Genomic DNA, 23,586 nt, shown 5'->3' with positions numbered 1-23,586 from the left:
TTTGTGTGCATGCATAGAACACAGGCAAAACTAACCCAAGCAACCAAAAGGGCCAGGGGAAACTGGGAGACCATGAGGCATGAACTCGTCGCTACACCAGTTTTCTGAATCTCTGCTCACACTGGGGATGTGTGATAGAAAAAGCACTTGACTAGCATGCAAGACACCCAGGTTCAAGTCAGATTTCATCAGTAAGTAGTTGAGTAATGTTGAATCATTTTCATGTTTAAGCAGTTTTCTGTAAAGTCAGGGGGATTAATTACTGGTTCTCAAACTGTGGTGAGAGTAAAAGTCACCTGGGGAGCTCTCTAACAAGTCTTCTGGACATGGGCCTACGACTCCGTCTCAGTGGATCCAGGAATGTGCATTGCAACAAACATACTAGGGGATTCTGATGCTGGTGGGTCAAGTTAGCGCCACAGTAGCTGTTCAAATAGTAGGTCGGTAACCTTGGGAATTTTCTGCTTACTAAGTTTCCCCCCCTGGCTGGCTGAAAACAATTTGAAGAGATACAGATGGAAAGGACTGCCATCCAGGACCAGGAACACTACCTGCCTCTTAGGCTTGAGTCTCTGGACACCAACAGGTGACAGTGCGACTTTTCCTGAAGCCATTAGCTCTGCTCCTCTGAGCATCAGCAGGTGACATCCCTGAGTGGTTCGAGCTACTGTGCTACAAATCCCCCCACACAGGGTACTGTGTTCAGGACCCTGAACTGCTAGGGAAAAGAGGCAATTACAACTCTTCCTGATTTCAAAGATACGAGGCAAAGGATACTCTGATAGGCCAATTAATCAATCAATGAACCACAAAGGAAAGGGTCACTTCCCTGGAGAGATCTGATTTTTGTAGAAAAACGGGTAGTTATCTATAAGATCCAAATACAAAGACAGAAATTCCAATCAGAAAAGAAAAGGCGGCAACAAGCATAGACAGACAGGCTAAATACTGAACATTCTGAGAATAGTGCCCGTGACATAGGAAGAGCTCTTTACATGAAAGTTACAAAGAAATCCATGCTATTATTCATCTGTGAGAACTTATAAGGTAATACCAAGAAAATGGCACAGAATATAAGAAACCAGGAGAAAAGGTAGAAATAATTCCTGATTCCTGCTCTCAGAATTGGTGAATTTTTCAGAGTATCGGCATGTCCATTTCTTTGAATTAGCTTCGGCTGTCTAGGAAATTCTGAACTTCCTAGATCTACTGTTAAGATCTCTAATCAATAATTTTCAGACACCACAAATTTATCTGCTTCTATTTCAATATTTAACATCTATTCTGCTGTCATGCTTCTATCTTAAATAAAATCACTGGCCTTGTTTTCGTGATGATAGCAATTTGCTAAAGTGTTTTAAAGATGTTATTTTTTTGTTAACCATAATTCAGTTAGAAAATGCTCCCCTAAATAATGAGTGTATACAGCTGTACATGTGTAAATAATGTGTATAGCGATGTGTTTTTCTTTTCTTAGACACAATTTTCTTTCTCTCAAAAGGGTTGAGAAAACTGTTGTAATTGATCAGTACTTAAATGACATAGGTGTAATTTCTCAGTTCAAAACTAACGTTCACTAAGATGAATATTTGACAGAACTCATTCCTGCTAGATTTTTTTAAGTCTTATTCTTTGTGATGTTTTGGGCTGAGCTAGAATTTGAACCTAGGCCTACCTGATCGTAAATTCATTTCTTCCTTATTACACAGCATTTCAGAAGTCTAAAGGTGAAAATAATAAAACATAGCAGGTTCACAAGTCATATGGAAATCAGTTAGTATCATTAAAAACTGCATAAAGAAGCTACTGACAAAACTATAGACATTTATATACAAATATCTCTTTACCAGTGTGAATGCTCTGGGCAATACAAAGGTTTGAGAAACAAGGATTTATACTGACAAGAGCCAAATTCCATGTAAAAATTTAAGGAAATAAAGGAAATCAGAACATCCTGTCTTCTTCCAGTTACTAAAATTTATATTCATGAGCCCGATAAAAGTCTGCAAGCAGGAATTACTAGTCAATTTTGTTTCTAAAAATATTTTATTAAATAACTGTTAAATAAGATTTTACAAAGCAAATTGCATAGAAAAAGGTAAAAATGTTTATGTTTCCAAAACTTTCCATGTCCTTTGTCCGTCATCTTCTTATCAGCTGCTCTTACTCAGAGAGCTGGTACGAAGCGACAGAGCTGAGATGTCCCCGTCTGTTTCTCATCGGGCGGGAAGGGCACAGCACCCTGCAGGGATTTAGCATGTCTCCAGGTAACAGTGGCTACACAGAGCTTGCTTCTAAGTTGGCTCACCTGTCTGGTGGCCATCAGTCTCAGGCAGGAGACTCTCACATCACTCAGGAAGAGTTAAGAAGCTGAACGAGGTTTTCAAGACATTTCAAGTAATAGGCATTCAGAGGGGTTTCTTCTGAGTTTGAGAAAGCTGAGACAGAAAAATAAAGAGGATGGAAAAATAAGTTTATTAAATTTAGTACTGCACTTAAGAACAGACAATTTCTATTTATTTTTTATTTTTAGCTTTTTATAGCCAAAAAGTATAAACAAACACCAATATACCTCCATAATGGCTGGCATTACCTATAGCCCCGCAAGAATGCCTTGCTTTATGTACTTATCACCCCTCAAATGCACAAATTCTAACATTACTACCTCTAGAAACTCACGGTCACAGTGAGAAACAAACTGAAAAATCCACAAACCACTTATAAAAAATCAGGCTATAAAAGCACAAATTAATAACAGACTTAATACAGTACAAGAAAGACACAGTACAGTGCTTTGGCATAAAAAGTGTTCAAAGAATAATGCTCACTGAAAACTGGTGTCACTTAAAATGAATCAGGAACCGTACAAAGAAAAACCCTGCCTCCTATCATAATCACATCACCAGGCTGAGAGGATAGAGGGGCAACTCGATCTATTCTCGGAAGACTGTAAGTCAACTCCCTGATGTTAGATCCAAGTTTTCTGTTCAAGGTCAATTCTAATTGGGCCCAGTTCTTATCACCTCAGAACACATTACAGCATAGAGGTAGCCACTGGCAAAGGAAGTTTAGTGCATGAAAAAGAAAACGAATTGCAGAAAGATCAAAGACATATTTTAAGAAATTTTATCTCAAACCTTCATCTAGCAAAACAATATATTATTTAAAAAGGTGACATAAATGAAAAGTAGGGACCAGATATCAGCACATTTTATAGTGCTTCAATAAAAAAGCTCCTCAAACATCAGTGTAGAAAACTGTCATCTTGCTGTGAAGTATCCAATGATTCATTAATCAGGGAATCTGCTTAATAGCTTCCAAGTTTAACCGTAATCTCTTTCATAACAGAACTTACTTTTCTTTGCTAAGGAATATGCTTCATCCACTCTTCTCTTTATTGATGGATTTTTCAAAGTTGTTTTTGCCTGCAGGTAACACAGAGCAATGCATTAATTAGATTTATTCCCATAAGCTGCGGATCCGGGTACCAGCGTGCTAATGCTGCCAGCACAGCCCTCAGCAGAGTACTACGAAGATGACGGCGGAGCTCGGGAAGAACGACTGAGCACGTCTCACTGTGCTGTCACCCACCTCACTGTGCTGTCACTCACGTCCTTCCCTCCCTCCCTCACTCCTTTCTCTGGAGCTCCATGTGCTTCTCTCCCGGCCCTTCTCCCCTAACCTCAAGTCTTAAAGGAAGACTCAGTCTTGGTTTCAATATTCCATATGCCCTCAAAGCCCAGATTTCAGATGAACCGTATCAAACAGTACCAGCTGTAACTGCAGAGTAACTGCAGAGCGTCAACTCCTGTGCTATGCTAATCCCTGGGGACACACAGTAAAAGCAAAGGCACTGCCTCTGGCCTCCCGGACACTGTCGCCAGCCAGCAGGGGGAGCAAGCAGCACAGACACGGGACAGACAGCCAGGAGCAGCATTTGGGGGCGGTGTCGATCCCAGCATGGTCTGTCACTTGGCCACTACTTGATTGCTAGACATACGAGGAGGGCATTTCTCTCAGGAATGAGATGTCTGCAGTCAAAGAGAAGCCCAAAGGCCAGGGAGAGCAAGGACAGGTCCCCACCTGCGCATCGCTCCCCTGGGGCTGGTCCTGGGCTGCAGCCTCACAAGAACCAAGTTTTCTCAAAACTCAGTAACAGCACAGGCTAGAACAAGAGGAATCACTCAGCTGGGTAAAACTCCATTATCTGGTTTTATTTCAGGATGCATTTTTCCTTAATACATCTTTTAGCAGAAACGATCTATACTAATATTAAATCAGTATGCCAAATCAATTTATATTGACAGGGAAAATTCACCCCAAAGAGACACCTTTTTGAAATGAGACCTCCTGTTAATTAAATGAAAAAGATTTCAACTGATGGCTCACTAATTGTATAAATGCACAAGACAACAAGGTCTTTGAGTTCACTTTTTCTCCCTTGCTGATGCCCTGCCAGTATCCCTGGATGTACCCTCAGAGCCTCGGTGTTTGCCCCCGGCTAGAACAAGGACTTTAAAAACTGACCTTTTGATAATTGTGAATCAGAGCCCAAAGCGCAGCTGCTCCAATCCTCTGAGCATTTTGATTCTCGCTTTCCAGACAGGCAGCTAGCACACTAATGACTTTTTCTAATAATAAACACATTAGAAAAAAAAAAGTTCAGTCCCAGACATTACAATGTATTCTGATCTTGGACTAGTCAGATCCTCTCTTTCCCCATCAGAACACACACAAAGCTGGTGTCACTAGACTCTGAGGGAAGGACACTGACTCTGTGGGGAAGGACAACCTCCAAACAAATTATTTTCATGACAGGCAGAGAACAGTCAGGGAAGCCGTGGCAGCCTAAGTTTTTGGCCCTAATTCAACAACAGCACATTCATTTAAACAGCAATAGTGGAGAAGTAAGTAACTATACAAAGAGTCGTATAAATGAGCTGTTCAATTACAGCTCACATTTTGATGTGCAGGAGAACAGATTTGCCCTGATGATAAATTATAAAGACTATTATAAGAACATCAACAGCATGGGTTACCATATAAAACAATAATCAAGAAATGCAAAATTAGTTAAGCTTTTTAAAAAAGGACTAAGCATTTCAGAGAAATGTTTTCGTGTATGTATATGTCAGAGGAAAAAGTAATTTAAAGGCACATCAACACACGAGATATGTCTCCTTTTTGCAAAGCTAGCCAGAGTATGAAATCAAGACTTAAAAACTACCTGTAGCAGCCTAATCGTTTACGTGAAGATACAAAGTTCAGTTCCAAGGAAACTGTCAGGGTGTTTCAGACCAATATATGAACCTATCTTATTACTTATTTTTATATATATCATTAAATTGTATAAAATTATTTTTCCTCTCAAATGTATGCTTAAAAACATGTAGCATTTTCAAGGGTTGCTATGGGAGCTCTCAGCATGTAGAACCACTCCTCACTCTACTACATGCGTCTCATTACACCGTAACCTGGTTGAGGGCAAAACGTGCATCTGCTCACTGATGAATACTTCAACCCTAGTGCCAGTTTATTTTAGGGCCTTTATAAATACTATCTGGATGAAAGATTCCATAACTAAAGCAACAAAAATGCTGTTTTGGTAATTCTGTTTAGTTTTTTTAAAATTTTAAATGTTCTACAGAGAAAAAAAAAGCTGCTCCATAAAGTAACTTCTGTATAGCTGAGGGATAGTGTGGAAGGTACATACAGGTGCTGAACTTTCCAGCCAACTACCCCTACTCCTTACCACACCTCCACCTTCCCTAGTTTCCCTTGCTTTTCCCGTACTCTAACTTTCCCTAACTAGCCTATATAAATAGTTATCTGATGAAATTTGTTACGTGAGGTTGTAGGTGGCAGCTGGCACTCTTAGGGCACATCATGCAATGAAAGGGTGGTTCCCAGGTGATTCTCTGAGTATCACCAAGTGATATTTTTACATAGTGTACTAAACACTCAGAACATATAAGCTATAATCTAAGTAAGTTGATACTATCTCTTAGGCATTTTTAATAAAGTACATATATAGATCAATTAATATGGTCTCCCCAATGATGATGTAACTAGGTCAATTTAAAAAATATATTTCACTTTGAAATACAGCATGCATACAAAAAAAGGCACATTAAACATTTTTAACTAATGGGTTGTCCATTAACCAATGAATGGATAAAGAAGATGTGGGGTATATCTACAATGGAATATCATGCAGCCATCAAAAAAAATGAAATCTTCCTATTTGCAACAACCTCGATGGAACTACAGGATATTACACTAAGAAAATAAGTCAATCAGACAAAGACAATTATCCTATGATCTCACTGGTATGTGGAATCTAAGAAACAAGGCAGAGGATCATAGGGGAAGAGAGGAAAAAATGAAGTAAGATGAAACTAGAGAGGGAGACAAACCAGAAGAGACTCCTAATCATAGAAAATAAACTGAGAGTCGCTGGGGGGGGTGGGGTGGGATAAATGGGTGGCAGACTTTGGGGAGGGTGTGTGTTGTAATGAGCACTGGGTATTATATAAGACGATGAATCACAGGCCTGTATCCCTGAAACAAATAATATATTATATGTTAATTATTGGATTTAAATTTTTAAAAAATTTTAATTAAAAAAAGTTTAATAGGTATGAAGGGAACACCGATATATACCTATAAATAACTTCAAGAGACTAGATAACAGTAAAATGTAGCTAGTTAAGTAGTAAATGATGAGTTTTAAATACCTATTACCTTTCTTTAATATGTAATTGAGTTAATTACTTATTTAGGCATGTCGTATTCCTAGCTTGAAATCAGCTACATTAAAAGTATTTACACCATGAAAACCACAAATGCAACAAACCAGAGTTGAATTAATGGTAAAGCTGAAAGAGGTCTGTTTTATGACTATATTTTGCATAAAGGTGAGAAATAGTTTTCACAGTATATTACAAATTAGATTTAATGACAATACACTGATTGGGAGAAAAGCAAACCGGGCTGCGATTTCGTGCGTCACATCACGATGAGACCGCAGCCACACATGGGCTTACAGACACAAGAGCTCAGTAAACGGCCCCCACGCTGTGCTCCCATGGCCGGTACAGATATATTCATAGAATTTGTTTAGTTATTATTTCAAATCTTTCCATTTTCCATTTTCCTACCTCCTGCAAACATTTCCAGGCTGGCCATTTACTTATCTAAACATGGCATAAATCAATTTATCTTTAAATCTGTGACTTTAATTCCAGTGTCCGAAGCCTGGGCAGATGAGTTGGGTGTCTCCCCTGCTGGCTCTCACTCCTGTCGCCGCAGTTCCTGCTCTGCTTGGTCACAGGTCACCACACCCTGGTTAATACTTTTTGAAAACAGGTGGCGGTTCTCTGAGGCCCAGTCCGCACTTGCCCTCCCTCCGTCAGAGCGGCAGAGAGCCTGTGTGGCGCACCCAGAGCCACCGTCACTCCAGGTTCGGCTCAAACCAAGGTCACAGGCCACTCAGGCTCTACACCTCTGGGGTACCCATGCTCACACTTGTTTTTCTGGTCTTTATAATACCGTAAATAAGGGTTGGGGGACCGATTTAATTTTGATTCATCCTTCTCCTAAGAGCTTAGTTCTTTGGAGTTCTACCTTAATACAAACAAAATGGCCCATGAACTCTCCATCTTAGACATTCTTGACTTGTTCCCAGATTCCTTGGCATGCCTGAACCGAAGCCAAGCATACAATGTTGGCGAATGTCCTTGAAACAAAAAATACACACTTCATACATATATTTTGTGTCTCTCTAAGGCATAAACTTTCAATCAAACTTGGCCTGGGAGTTTCTCACTATCTTTTCAGTTCTTTGATTTTCTTTTTTTTTTTACAGTGAATTCTGACATATTTTATCTAGCATAATTTTGTTGTTTCCAGAGGAGCCCTTGCCTGAAATTACCGGAAATAAGGAGTATTCTAGCTCTACTTCTAAAGTAAGGTCAAGCCCCACATCTCACTCCATGTCTAACCATCAAAACCAGAGGTGGGGCACTCATGATCAGAGTTTTTGCAGTCTTACCTGGTAGATTTTTAAGCTAGCTGACTCTGCTAAGCCCTCCCTCTGGATGCCCAAGGGGAAATAGGAGGCAGTGTCTGTGACATGCCTTCAAAGGTCCATACAAAAACGGCACAGTTGCTGCCTCCTATTCCTGCCTTGGAGTCCCCCGATCTCATGTCCCTGGGGCTGAGGAAGCTCCTCCTTACCAAAAGTTTGTCCAACTGTTTTAAGCTAAGGAGGAAGAGAGCATCACTATTACAAAGAAATGCTAAAAATAAATCCAGGGGGAAAATGTAGACTTCTCCTTGAATTCCCTAAAGCCCATCCTTTTTCTGACTCTCTCAATAATAAAATTGTAATGAGTAGTCCCAAAGAAAAACTTCTTCTGAGAAAAATGAGTAATAGGTGATAGCAGGCCTGGGAACAGACACCTCACCTATCTATCGCACCACCCTACAAGGCAGGGCCTGTCCCTAGCCTCACTTTACCCACATGAGGACTGAGGCACACCCCTCAAACGGCAGCCATCGCAGCATCAGTGGAGGAACTACAGAAAAGCAGAGCTCAGATCCACAGCTCATTTCGCAAAGTTAAAAGCTGACCAAGCTTCTAAAATCTCTCCCTGTATTTCCAACAATTCCATAATTACCAGAAAAAGAGAATCACCATTGCATACACAGCAGGAAATAGGCAGAATCATTGCCACTCACTTAGAAAACTCCATGTGTCCTGGAAAAAAACCTCAAAGAAAGATTAAGTAAAAAACATGAAAGGAAAACATAATTAATCTCTCTGGAGCATCGACTACGTACCATAAATTGTACTGGTACTTTATGTGTGTTTATAAACTGATTTCTACCAAACCAAGAGAGGATTATTTTACAGATGTAAAAACGAGACCTAGGGAAGCTGTCCCAGGTGACTCTGGAGTGAGCACACAAGGGTCGGCACATCACACCAGTTCCACACCAGGTGTGTGAGAGTCTAGACTCCACCTCTGATTTCCCCCCAAAACAATGCAACGGAACCTTCTACAACGCCCTCCCTATAAAAGCCACACTGTCCTCACAGAGAAAGCACATGGCTGCAGAAACCGCAATTTCCCTCCTTCTGCTTCAAAATTTTTCTGAATCCTCCCCCCACCTGTCCTACCTCTCAGAGAACGAGGTCTCTGTAAGGCTAATGTCACCATGTGGTCGTGGGTTCTGAAGCCTCCAGCCTGCGCAGGGGCTCTTTCAGTCACTGGACACTCCCTGAGTGAGGACTGTGCCAGGCACAACTCCACGTGCTACAGAGAAACGTGAAGAAAAGAGACAAAAGCCTCTTGACCTCATAAGAGCTAATGTTCTAATGCTGGGCAGACTAGGAATAAACAAACACGGGCTGAACACACAGAGTATCTCAACGGTTGATAATGCTGTGGAGAAAAATAAAACAGGCAGAGGAGAGAGTGAGTGAGAGGAGGGGAGGAGGCAGGAAGAAGGATGTGAGGACTATCCTGTTGACAGCTGGGTCTGGAAAGGCTTCACCGAGGCAGCATCTGCTCAGAGATCTAGAGGAGCGAGGGCAAGAGAGATGAGAGAAGTCAGGGCGCGGCCGGACAGGCCCACTCCATGCTCCTCTTCCCTGCTGCCTCCTGGATCCAGTGTAGCCACCAGTGGCAAGACTTGTTAAGCCGGAGGAGACTCCTGGAAGTCCCTGGAGGGCTGGAGCCACGTCTGGGTCACCTCTGAGGACGAGATCACACCTGATTCTTTCCAACGGCCTTTACCCTCCCACAGGGCCTTGTACACAGTGGTGCCTAATAAATACCTGACAAATTATTTATAAAACAATTCTGTGTTGTAATCTGAATGGAATACTCAAGGAATGACCACATGTATAACCAGATACCTGTGTGTGCACGTGTGTGTGCACACGCGCGTGCTGTGGATCATGTGAATACTCACCATTAGCCAGGATCTTGGGCTTATTGGCAGGACTGAAGCAAATATTATGAAAGATAAGAAGTGGTATGGAAGGGCTGCTCTTGTGCTTATATTTGCTCATCTCTGTAAGTAAGTCTAAACAGCCGTCCAGCCTCAGGATCATTTGTTGCCCGTCTTCTCCAAATGATATATTCAGGAGTAATTTCAACCAAAGAATGGTCAGATTACTGAGATGCTTATTTCCTCCTTTCGGCAATGTTAGAGATAGAAAGTTCTGTAAGAAGTTACTCTGTGGGTAAATAGAGAGAATATTATTTTCTTTCTGAGTCTTTTCATTATTTTCCTTGTCCCTTGGAGACCAATTAACTAGAATTCTGCTCTTCTTTTCCACAACCTCAATTCCTCCTTCCTTCTAACACCTACCTTCGAAGGTATATTCCATCTATATTGTTTCCAAGTATAAGTGAAAAAGTTAAAGGGCACAAAATAGTGCTCAAATTTTAATTCTTATAATTCTTTCCTGATGATGGATAAGTAACTACATATAGTCAACTCTTAATTATTTAGGATGGATAATTCGGTTTGGGGATTATTTTAGGCCTCTTGAGTTTTCTCTTTCTGTCTGCCTTCTGGCAATTTTGCTGCTCATTAAAAGCTATCCTATGGGGAGGAAAAAGAAACAAAACCCAAATCAGTCTTGGATACCAGTTAACAACTCTACTAGTACTAAAGAGATATGAATCTAAGCATTCTTAAAAATTTTTTAAAAAAATCTCTGTGTACATCTTATATTCACTTTAACTGTTTACCTTCACAGATAATTTCTCATGGCTACATGCCATTTTAGTAAACTTGGAAATGAATACCAAAAATATCAGTTAGATATTTTGATTAGGGTACAGAAATATGATTACTGAACTTTCATAAATGTCCAGAGTACCTCTCATTTCTCTCCTGCTTAATAATCTATTCTGGCCTATTTCTTGGGTTCTCCTGCACCTAAATCAAGATGCTGGCTCGAATCTAGAAGGTAAATTTAACAGAAGGACTCCCAGTCTAAAAATGAAATGGTGAGAAAGTACTATGTCACTATATTTTATACCTGAAACTAGTATTACCTTGTATATGTTAACTAACTGGAATTTAAATAAAAATTAAAAAAAATAAAAAATAAAAAACGAAAACAAAACGAGCAACAGAAATATTAGCAACACAACCCAAGCAACAAGCAAACTGCAAAACTATAGGCCCACTTCGTACTGTACTTGCCACCACTCATAGCTACTTCTCATCGCTCAGTCCAAATTAATGCTTTTTAGATTTATCCCTTGCCTTTCCCGTTCAGATAGATTCTGCCACGATATTGGAGATTTGGAGTTGACGCTAGTGATGAAATATATGGTAGTTCCTTAAATTATAAATATGTTATAGCATTCCTTCTTTTTGCTAGAGCTAAAGATGCTTTTAGACAACTCCCCATACTAGACATGGTGGAAAGAAACTAGACATTTTAGAATCTCAGCTGTACAACAGTGCTAGCTACATTTTCTATGTCTATGGATGAGTAATGGAGAGGTATAACTATAGTGCCCGGGGCTCATTATGACAAAGCAGCAGGGGAAGGCTCGGGGGTTGCCTAATTAGAGCAGAGGAAAAACAACTTGATTGAGCCGCACCTGAAACAGAGTCCAATGAAATATACATCAAAATATGCTTGAGCACAGTAACACAGCCTGAGATTGGAAGACACCATCAAGATCATGTTTAACCTGAGAAGTTTACAAATGAAGCTTAGGGAGAGAAGGTCTCCAGCTCAAAGTGACATGTCAGACCCGAGACTAGCAGTCATTTGGGAGCTCCTCTTCTACTTCACCCATGTGCTCTACAGGGAGGTGGCAGGAAGCCGTACCCCCCGTCTGTGCTCCCACATACGTGCTAATGGCACCACACACAGCCAGCTCAGCAGGACTTCACATGTATATCCAGCCCTATGCCAGCAAATAAACAGCTGCCTCTGGCGGGAGTAGTGGGTCCCTGATTTGCATCCCTTGTAAACTCACGCAGGGTGAGCATTCCCACCGTGACTGATTTCAAGATAGCAACGTGATGTCAACTGGGTCACAAAATTCCTGACACTCCTGCGCCAGCCCGAGTTAGCTCCAACAGACCACTGAAAAGACTGTTCCTTAGTCATAACTGCTATTTATTTGGAGACTGCCGTCGGAGTGGGGTGTTTTGGGGTGGGTGGAGGATGGGGAGCTGACACAATAGAGGAAAAGGAGACGAAATTCTTATGAATGCTGTTAACTTTCATAATTTATCTTGGCGTCCATGTAAAAGAAACAGAAACAAACCACAGATCACATTATAACAGATAATGTGATCATAGTCACATCTTAAAGGATCTTCCAAATTACGGATTCTGTTCATACATATCTAAATATAACCTCACTGAACATGTGTACTAAAATTTGTTTAACTCATTCAATCCATTGAAAAGTACCCTAGGGTAAAATCAGTGATAAGAAGTCAGGTATTGGCACTGGAGTCCCAGAGAACTGATAATATCACCTATTGTGTCATAAAGAAGTTAGGTTTAAGTTTAGGGGAGAAGTGGCTATGACTTCACACACCATTTTGACAATGTAAATTGAACAGAAATTGTTACTGCTCAATTTGGTCTACATAAAGACCAATACATTACTTTTATGAGCTCAAATAAATGTAAGACAGCTGTCTTTCTAAAGCCCTCATTTTTAGAGAGATAAAATATAATGTAGAAGCTAAGAAGATAAACGAAAAGGAAATGGAATGATCATACTGTCACTTTTCATGTATCATCTATCACCTGGCTTTAAACAAAGTGAACCTTCTTAATCTTTTTAAAATCTTTTAAAATGTGATGTTTTGAAATCATAATAATTTAATCCTAGAAACTGAGTTCCAGATTTTTCATACATGTTCTCGATTAGAAGGATTATTTTACTATCCTTCTCAAGATATGAAGGGGATGCCTGGGTGCCTCAGTCAGTTAAGAGTCCGACTCTTGATTTTAGCTCAGGTCGTGGCCTCAGGGTCGTGAGATCAAGCCCCATGTCAGGCTCCGTGCTCCATGGGGAGTCTGCTTGATATCCTCTCCCTCTCTTTCTGCCCCCTTCCCCACTCTCACATGCACTTTCTCTCTAAAATAAATTAATTTTTAAAAAGATATGAAAGAGAGATTAAGTACTTACTTTCTGAATTACTCCTTTACAGTCATGAGATAAAGCCAGATTTGAAAGAAACATAAAAACCATCTGCTGAACTGCAGTGTTCTCAACAGGCATCTGGGAAGCCAACTTCAGGATACACCCCATCAGAGATGCACCAGGGGCTCCTCTATACGCAGGTTGAACTGGATGTAGTCCATAACTTGACCAACAAAGAGAACTGCAACCTTAAAAAAAAAAAAAAAAAAGAAACAGCCTATCACAATGTCTTCTTAGTTTCACTATTTAGTTAAAAAACCCTAAGTAGTGGGGTGCCTGGGTGGCTCAGTTGTTAAGCAGCTGCCTTCGGCTCAGGTCACAATCCCAGGGTCCTGGGATCGAGCCCCACATCAGGCTCCCTGCTCAGCAGGAAGCCTGCTTCTCCCTCTCCCACTCCCTCTGCTTGTGTTCCCTCTCTGTGTCTCTTTCTGTCAAGTAAAAAACAAAACAAAACAAACAAACAAAAAAACAACCCTAAGCAGCAAAGCATATCTGTCCAATCTATCAATGACTTATTCACTAACCTATGACCTGCATATGGGCACTAAAGGCTAGTTCTGATGCCTACATCAGTCTACATTCAGTGACGATCTGCCATCCTCACAGAAGCTATTCTTGATCTCGATAGGGCATTTTAAAACACTAAGTTTATTTTTTTTTAAAGAATAAGATATGCACAAGAAGTTTTTAAACGGTTCCTTAAAAAGACATCTAAAGAAAGACTTGTGTAGAAGAATAGAATTTTAGAAATGGAATGTAACTTGGTCTAATGCCTTCATTCACAGAAGAAAAAAAAAAGAGGACACAAAAGTGCTGGGGTGTGGGCACAGAGAAATGACAGCAGCCATGTACGCTAACTAAGGGCACAGCTTCACAGAAGCCAGTGACTTGCTCGGAGGGACACAGCTCATAAGCACCAAGAGCCAGCAGTGGTGTCAACTGGTTTTCCAGGTCCAGTGTTTTCTCAATAAATTAAACAACCAAACAGATTTATCATGGGAGTAAAATAATCATAAAAGAATTAGAAATTCATCTTGCTGTACTGTAAATCTAAAGAAAATTAACTTATGAAAGTCCATGCAAGGAGGCCAGCCTATGTATAACTAGATCAGAATCAAATACATTCTGCAAGATAAATTGATAAAAGGCAAGTAAACACAAATAATATAGTGATCTTTCCTCTACTCACACTACATAGCAGTAACCAAACAGCAAGGTTTCTATTAATCCACTAAATGATGCCTGAAAACAAACGAGATAGGAAAATAAAAGGTTTCTTCCTTGATTTAGGAACCTAACCACAATCTCATATTTACATCAATTTTAAGTATATAACCAGCATAGATTATAGTTTCAAAAGACTCAAAAAATGTTTCTTTTGCTCAATATTTAGCAACTGATTCTTCTTTCCTGCTTCTTTCCCTAAACCCTCAACTAAGGCATGAAGGCGGGTGAAGAAGGACAAGGCGCAGATGCAGCACCGGGCAGATGGTCTACTGCACTGGCCGTGATGTCAGGGGCAGGGAGCTGGAGGACACAGCCACAGGAGACTGTCCAAGCAGAAGAATGAGAAAGTCAGTGACAGAACAAAAACAAGGAAATTCTGTGCCATGGCGCATTCCACACACCACAGTGAAAGTTCAGGCATTAAAAACTTGAAAATCTGTGTTATCGGTTCCTGCTGGGGAGAGACAAGCTGAGTGGGCTCCAGGAACAGACAGCCCAGAGCTGACCATCAAGCACATGGTAGTGATGAGATGGATTCCAAATTGTTTTGAGTTCCAGTCCTTTCTCTGCATATCTTTCCACGTTTAGAGAACCCAGCTGCTGAGCTGCTGAATGGTGGCTAGAAGAAAGCTCGCGCCCTTGCTGACCAGACCTTACGTGTATGACCCCGAGTTTCCAAGGGGAAATGAATACTGCCAGCAATCCTACTTCACCTCTCACCTCCTCCTCCTCTTTTCTCAAATCACTCCCAGCCTCGCCTTGGCTCACTCTTAGCTGTCAGTCTCTAACAACGCATGGCCCTCAGCAGCTTCTCAATAAAACACCTGGTAAAGGCGTGAAAAGAGGTGTCCCAAGGACACCAGTTATCACAAGGCAAGAGCTACCTTTCATCATGCCAGCTCCTCCTCTAAAATCTTTAGAAGTTTTAACCTTTTTGTAAAAATTTTATTTTATTTTTTCAGTGTTCCAAGATTCATGTTTCTGCCCCACACCCAGCGCTCCACGCAATCCGTGCCCTCAACACCCAGCCCCAGGCTCGCCCGGCCTCCATCCCCCTCCTTTCTAAAACCCTCACTTTGCTTCTCACAGTCCACAGTCTCTCATGGTTCATCTCCCCACCGATTTCCCCCAATTCAGTTTTCCTTTCCTTCTCCTAATGTCCTTTGTTATTCCTTATGCTCCACAAGTCAATGAAACCATATGATAACTGACTCTCTCTGCTTGACTTATTTCACTCAGCATCATCTCCTCCAGTCCCATCCATGTTGATGCAAAAGTTGGGTATTCATCCTTTCTGAGGGCTGAGTAATATTCCATTGTATATATGGACCATATCTTCTTTATCCATTCATCTGTTGAAGACCTTTATTTGGTTTTTAAAGTTTTACATCATAATTTTCACTTCTCTCAATTTTCCTATTAAATTCAATTTCTCACTGCCATATAACCAGGCAAGTATCTTCCCCCTCTATTCCCTGAGCTATCTAATGGCTCTCAACAAACACATATTGAAGTATCTTACAGTACCTATGAGAAAACTTCCCTCTAACCAAGATACGTTCTGTAAGTAGGAAAAACACTTAAAAATCTGTATTTGTTTTTCCAGTCCACTTTAATAATATTATATAAAATTTGTGGTTTAGTATACTCCTGAAAGGCAGTGTTGGGATCTATTTACCATTTGGAAAATTTGCAGTATAGACACAAAGTAGCTGCAGGGCAATTTGCATCAATGAATCATCCATCAAGAGCCAAGGCCAGAGAGAGTGTAAGACGGGAACGAGATGAGCTTCCAGAGCTGCTTCCTGTTGCGAAAAGGAAATGCAGACAGTGTTAGTCTGAATGTATGAAAACATAAAAATTAAAATCAAGTTAAAAAACAAACCTGTTACCAACAAAAGGAGACAAAAACTGAATTTATCTTTGTTCTGATTAGTGCCAGCTGGCATTGGAACCCTGCGGACGGATTCAGCACCTTGCCCAGGATGGCCCTGACCACGAGCCCAACCAGTCTCAGGAAGTCCCTTCAACACTGGGGTGGCCACAATACACAACTCGGGTAAAAATCGTTAAAGAAGCAGCTTCTAAACATGCAAGATGGTGACATCCCACCACACTGAATAAACTCTTATAAATACTCTGATACAGTTAAGAAATTGAATTTTCTGGTTAAGTAAACATTCTGATCAGTTCTAAGTTGTCCCCTCCACCGCCTCTCTCCTCTGTATGTGTATGTGTGTACATCTGTCTAGTAAGTCTGGATAGATCAGAGGTAGATTACTGTTTGTAAATAATTTGAACACAGTAAAATTTAGTTAAAATAATATGCTAAATCAATTCTTAAGTAACCCATAGTCTTTATTACAGAGATCAGTTACCCCCAAAACAATATTACGTATATAATCTAACCGTTTTCAGTAAATGCAGCAATCGCTTATGTGAACAGGAATCACTAGGCAATTTACAGACCCGTGCACTCACATGTTAGTACTTACATAAATACACACACCCTATCTAATTTTATGCAGCATCGATGGCAGAAGAGAGCGGGAAGTTATTCCCAGTATTCAACCCTCTCCATAAGCTTTGAAGTCATTCCCAATGTTATCCCCAAAGTTATTCACTGCACCCACCCCCACGCCCATGAGCTTGGAACAGAGGCCTATGGTTTTACAGAGAAAACAGAAACAATTAGGTGTAAGCTCTGTCTCTACTCTGTCATTCGGTTCACCTAGTTTATCTGTGTTTCCATCCACTCGCCCTTCTTGCCCGGAAGTGAGGATTAGGTGTTCCTCTTTTGCTGGAGGTCAGAAAGACCATCTGTGTTCTGACACACAGCCTCCCCACTTCCTCCGGGATCTTTATCCAACAGTGAGTTCTTTTCTTCCTGCCTCTTTAATGACGAGTCCCCAGGTTGCTCTTTTCTGCTTATAGTCAAACAGTTTACATATTAGGAGAAGCAAACATACTGACTAACTACTTGTAGTGCTATGTCCTAAGTTATTAAAGCTGCCTTTCATGACCAAGCTTTCAGAAAGGCTACTCTTCTTGCTGTCACTTTCCACCTCTTATTGAATCTTCAGCTTACTTCCATTTATCTTCTGCCCTGATAGTGCTAACAAGACCACCCTCAGCACTGGGGCAAAAGAAACAAGTCTGTTTCTTTTTCATTCCCATGCAGCCTCTCTACCCTGGAACATCTCCAAACTCTCCCCAGCACTCCTTTCCCAGGTGTTTTCTGCCTTCTCTTAAATATAGTTTCCACAGATATTTTCATATATAATCTCTTGGGAAATTTCCACAATTTACACTGATAAATCCTAATACCCCCAAGCTATATCACCACTCAGAGCCCCAGAGCCTTGTCATCTACTGAGTACCAGCCATTTTCCCCCCGGATGCCCCAAAGACACTTTACACTACCATGTGTAAACCCAAACATTACACTCTCTCAAGTCTACACTCTGTTCTATTATGTGCATGTAATCAAGGCAGAGCCTGGAAATCATTCCACATCTCTCTTTTCTCCCCAGTATCTCCCCACACTCCTTCCCTTCTCCACCTGTCCCTGTCCCAGGGGCCTCATCATCTCCCGCCTACTCAGTCCTCTGCCTCTAACCTTGCCCACTAACCGTGCCCACTGTTCATTTATCTCCTAGCCACCATGATCTTCCCAGTATGGAAACTCTTTAACGTCCCATGTGCACAGACACTGGAGCGAGGCAGGCATGGGTGACTTGCTGAATTACCACAAGAGTGCCTAACAGTTAGCACTGGGAATATCTTATACTCCACAGGTAAGTTGGAACAGGAAAAGAAATTAAGAATCTTTGCCCCATAGGACTATATTTATACTCAAGAGTAATTTAAATACTCTTCTTCGAATTTATTCCTTATTCAACAACTCAGAAATGGAGAGCTGCTTAGGCTTATTGAGAGATGACACTTTCATAGATGGCTAACGTGATAGAAATGTGAATACTGTATTTATAAGTAGTACCCAAATCTGCATAAGCAGATCCTACCTAGAAAGTGTTCCAGGGTATTCCCAATGTAAGGTGTCATGGATTAATGTCAAGTGCATTCAGTCACAATCACACTATGCAGCATAAAGGATCACAAATTTAGTAAATGATACCTCCATTTTGAGTAAAAAGTTAATACCTTGGGAATTTCAATGAAATGTATTAGCACTTAATTCCTGTCAAATTGTTTTGAAAAGTAAATTGCTAGGAATGTCTTGAACAAATTAACAGAGCCTAAGGAGTATATTCAAGATGTTCATTTTCCAGTTATGTTTTTTCCAGTTTCATCCCAAGTAAAAGCAAATAAAGGTAAGAACTTCCTTAAAAACAAAGCGCCTATTATTTATCTTTCTGGTACTCATTTTCCGCAGTATTTCTGTGTGAAAGCTAGTGCTTCAAAAGTGTTGTATCCCTATGACAAAGCAAATCAAAGAGTTCAGGACACTGTATCCTGTGTAACAGTTACTAACACAGTGTTTTAAATGACACCATCAACAGGGTGCCAGAGTGACTGACTCAGTCAGTTGAGCAGCCAGGTCTTGGCTTTGGCTCAGGTCATGATCTCAGGGTCCTGGGACTGAACCCCAAGTGGGGCTCCCTGCTCAGCGGGAAGTCTGCTTGAGATTCTGTCCCTCGGCCTCTCCCCCACCCCCACCCCCACACATGCTCAAAAGCATACTCTCTCTGGAATAAATAAATAAATGTTTTTTTAAAAATTAAGAATAAATAAATAAACAACACCATCAATACCCAAGACACAGCAAAACACCTCAGTGGTTCCCAGGCAGAGGGGTTGAGTCAAGCAGAGCCGGCAGAGGTGGAGGTGAAAAGCCTCCCAGAGTGAACAGGGCCAAGCCCAGGGACCGCAGTAAGCATTTTCTACCCAAACAGGAGACACACTCCTCTTCTTTCCTTATGGATACACAACCGCCACTTATTTCCTGGACAGCTACCTGACACCTGCCTTTGAAAGAACATAACCAAGCAGTCCATCTTAATAAAATACAACTGAAATGCAAAACCACAGAAAAAGAAGCTCAAGTTTCCTTTAGCTGCGAGAAGTGTAAGAAACAAAGTTAAAATCTGACATAAACAAGAAATGCCATCAATGTTGAAGAATACAAAGTATAACCATTTCTATGAATTAACACTGACTTTAAGGACCAATCAAATATACATTTAAAACAATCTAAAGAGTTCTTCGTGTTACCACTATATTATCTCATATAAAAATTGTGAACTGTTTAATGCCAGCATTACTATCAAAATTTTGAAACATCATTCTACTTACTTTACATTCTTCATTTTGATAAAGACAGTTTCTTAGAAGCTGCATAGAAATGCTTAACTCTTTAATAAAACCGTCCTCCTGTTTAAACAAAAAGTAGTTTAAAAATACGAACACAATGGCATATTCCAATTTTTATATACAGTAATTCCTTTTCCTTTGGGTCACATTACAATGCAGTATGCTCTCATTGTGCCTGACCACCATAACTTTGAGGGGACTGACAAGCTAATGATCTCTGAAAGATGACCATATCTCAAGAAGCATATCCACCACGAAAAAGCTATTTCTGTTCTATCAAGCATGGAGGAACTGAGATATATAATAGGCTCCATGTTTCATCTCAATAAAGTGAAGCAGGTACTGACTGGTTTTCAATCATATCAGGTGTTGGCTGACTTTCTCAATGATGAAGTAAAGAACCTTTGCCTACAGAAGAAAAAGGAAAAGAGGCAAGAAAAGAAACTGACAAATAGGTAACCCCCTGCATCAATAAAATTATTAAATGAGGCTTTTTTTTTTTTTGGTTTCTTATCATACGCAACAGAAAGTAGGTATTATACAGGTCGCTGCTATAATGGCCTTAGCTATATATGAATATATGTATACTTCTAAATTTATAAATACATATGCATTCATCTTCTCAAAAAGGAGCATATCCCCTTTTTTTGTATATATGTAGGTTTTTCTTTCTTTAAAGTTTTGAGAAGTCGTTTCTTCTAAGAGACCAAAATACTCCCAAAATTAAGTGGGTGACTCTGTTCTATTCACCAGTCTAATATATATATTTTCCTTTTTTTTTTTTTGAACTTCTTTTTGCCCCCGTTTTGTTCCCCCCAAGATTTGGGGTCTCTTCTGATTTGGTTAACACACATTTTTCTGGGGTCTTTGCCACCCTTTTACTATTTTATTCTCTCCTTCATATATTCTTATTTGGATAAAATGACAAGGCAGAAAAACTCAGCACACACACAAAAAGAACAAGAGGCAGTACTGAAGGCTAGGGACCTAATCAATATGGACATTCTAGAGCTCAGAATGACTATTCTCAAGGAGCTAGCTGGGCTCAAAAAAGGCACAGGAGGTATTAGAGAAACGCTGTCTAAAGAAATAAAATCCCTTTCTGGAGAAATAAAAGAACTAAATCTAACCAAGCTGCAATAAAAAAAGCTATTAATGAGGTGTAATCAAAAATAGAGGCTCTTACTTCTAGGACAAATGAGGCAGAAGAGAGAACTGGTGATACAGAAGACCACATGACAGAGAATAAAGAAGCTGAGCAAAAGAGAGACAAACAACTCCTGGACCACGAGGAGAGAATTGAAGAGTAAGTGATACCATAAGACGAGGAGAGAATTGAAGAGATAAGTGATACCATAAGACGAAACAACAATAGAATAATTGGGATTCCAGAAGAAGAAGAAAGAGAGGGTGGGGGCAGAAGGCACATTGGAGCGAATTATTGTAGAGAATTTCCCTAATATGGCAAAGGGAACAAGCATCAAAATCAAGGAGGGACAGAGAACCTCACTCAAAATCAAGAAGAATAGGTCCACACCCCGTCATCTAATAGTAAAACTTACAAGTCTTAGCGACAAAGAGAAAATCCTGAAAGCAGCCCAGGAAAGAAGTCTGTAACATAAAATGATGAAGATACTAGATTGGAGGCAGACTTTTCCACAGAGACCTGGCAGGCCAGAAAGAACTGGCATGATATATTCAGAGCACTAAATGAGAAAAATATGTAGCCAAGAATACTACATCCAGCTAGGCTATCATTAAAAATAGAAGGAGAGATAAAAAGCTTTCAGGACAAACAAAAACTAAAAGAATTTGTAAACACCACACCAGCTCTACAGGAAATATTGAAAGGGGTCCTCTAAGCAAAGAGAGAGCCTAAGAGTAGTAGACCAGAAAGGAACAGAGACAATGTATAGTAACAGTCACCTTATAGGCAATACAATAGCACTAAATTCATATCTCTCAATAGTTACCTTGAATGTAAATGGGCTAAATGCCCCAATCAAAAGACACAGGGTATCAGAATGGATAAAAAACAAAAACACATCAATATGCTGTCTACAAGAAACTCATTTTGGACCCAAAGAGATTTGGTCCAAATTTAAAGTCCACTTTAAAATTTAAAGATTTAAAGTAAGGGAGTGAAAAACAATTTACCATGCTAATGAACATCAAAAGAAAGCTGGGGTGGCAATCCTTATATCAGATAAATTAGATTTTAAGCCAAAGACTATAATAAGAGATGAGAAAGGACACTATATCATACTTAAAGGGTCTGTCCAACAAGAAGATCTAACAATTTTAAATATCTATGCCCCTAACATGGGAGCAGCTAACTATATAAACCAATTAATAACAAAATCAAAGAAAACACCAACAATAATACAATAATAGTAGGAGACTTTAACACTCTTCTCCCTGAAATGGGCAGATCATCCAAGCAAAAGATGAACAAGGAAATAAAGGCCTTAAATGACACATTGGACTAGATGGACATCACAGATATATTCAGAACATTCCATGCCAAAGCAACACTACACATTCTTCTCTAGTGCACATGGAACATTCTCCAGAATAGATCACATACTGGATCACAAATCAGGTCTCAACCGGTATCAAAAGATTGGGATCATTCCCTGCATATTATCAGACCACAATGCTCTGAAGCTAGAACTCAATCACAAGAGGAAATTTGGAAAGAACCCAAATACATGGAGGCTAAAGAGCATCCTTCTAAAGAATAAATGGGTCAACCAAGCAATTAAAGAAGAATTGAAAAAATTCACAGAAACAAATGATAAAACACAATGGTTCAAAATCTGTGGGACACAGCAAAAACAGTCCTGAGAGGAAAGTATATAGCCATACAAGCCTTTCTCAAGAAACAAGAAAGGTCTCAAGTACACAACCTAACCCTACACCTAAAGAGGTTGGAGAAAGAACAACAAAGAGAGCCTAAACCCAGCAAGAGAAGAGAAATAATAAAGATCAAAGCAGAAATCAATGAAACAGAAACCAAAAATACAACAGAACAAATCAACGAAACTGGGAGCTGGTTCTTTGAAAGAATAAGACTGATACACCCCTGGCCAGACTTATCAAAAAGAAAAGAGAAAGGACTCAAATAAATAAAATCACAAATGAAAGAGGAGAGATCACAACCAATACCAAAGAAATACAAACAATTATAAGAACATATTATGAGCAACTATAAGTCAGCAAATTTGACAATCTGGAAGAAATGGATGCATTCCTAGAGACATATAAACTACCAAAACTGAACCAGGAAGAAACAGAAAACTTGAGCAGACCCATAACCAATACGGAGATTGAAGCCGTCATCAAAAATCTCCCAACAAACAAGAGCCAGGGCCAGATGGCTTCCCAGGGGAATTCTACCAAACATTTAAAGAACTAATTCCTATTCTCCTGAAACTGTCTAAAAAGTAGAAATGGAAGGATAACTTCCAAACTCACTTTATGAGGTCAGCATCACCTTGATCCCAAAACCAGACAAAGACCCCATCAAAAAAGAGAATTACAGACCAATATCCTTGATGAACATGATGCGAAAATTCTCACCAAAATACTAGCCAACAGGATCCAATAGTACATTAAAAGGATTATTCACCACGACCAAGTGGGATTTATTCCAGGGCTGCGAGATTAGTTCAACATCTGCAAACCAATCAATGTGATACAATACATTAATGAAAGAAAGAACAAGAACCATAGGATACTCTCAATAGATGCTGAAAAAGCATTTGAAAAAGTACAGCATCCTTTCTTAATCAAAACTCTTCAAAGTGTAGGAATA

General features: G+C 40.0%; 1 protein-coding gene across 3 annotated transcripts in view; it reads right to left on the bottom strand.

Moving 5' to 3' along the window:
• Positions 1-2,027: 2,027 nt before the first annotated feature.
• Positions 2,028-23,586, bottom strand: part of RTTN (rotatin) — a 156,186-nt gene continuing 134,627 nt past the window's right edge. For all 3 annotated transcript variants that reach the window (XM_059138929.1, XM_059138928.1, XM_059138930.1), the window contains 7 exons: positions 19,752-19,829; positions 16,114-16,240; positions 13,194-13,396; positions 9,982-10,249; positions 4,528-4,631; positions 3,356-3,425; positions 2,028-2,438 (listed from right to left, as the gene is read on the bottom strand). In XM_059138929.1, coding sequence (XP_058994912.1) covers positions 2,353-2,438; positions 3,356-3,425; positions 4,528-4,631; positions 9,982-10,249; positions 13,194-13,396; positions 16,114-16,240; positions 19,752-19,829 — 936 coding nt within the window. In that variant the 3' untranslated portion in view covers positions 2,028-2,352. The remainder of the gene's footprint in view (positions 2,439-3,355; positions 3,426-4,527; positions 4,632-9,981; positions 10,250-13,193; positions 13,397-16,113; positions 16,241-19,751; positions 19,830-23,586) is intronic.

Source organism: Mustela lutreola, chromosome 11, assembly GCF_030435805.1.
Source record: "Mustela lutreola isolate mMusLut2 chromosome 11, mMusLut2.pri, whole genome shotgun sequence".
Classification (NCBI taxonomy): Eukaryota; Metazoa; Chordata; class Mammalia; order Carnivora; family Mustelidae; genus Mustela; species Mustela lutreola.
This window is presented reverse-complemented; position numbering and strand designations above follow the sequence as displayed.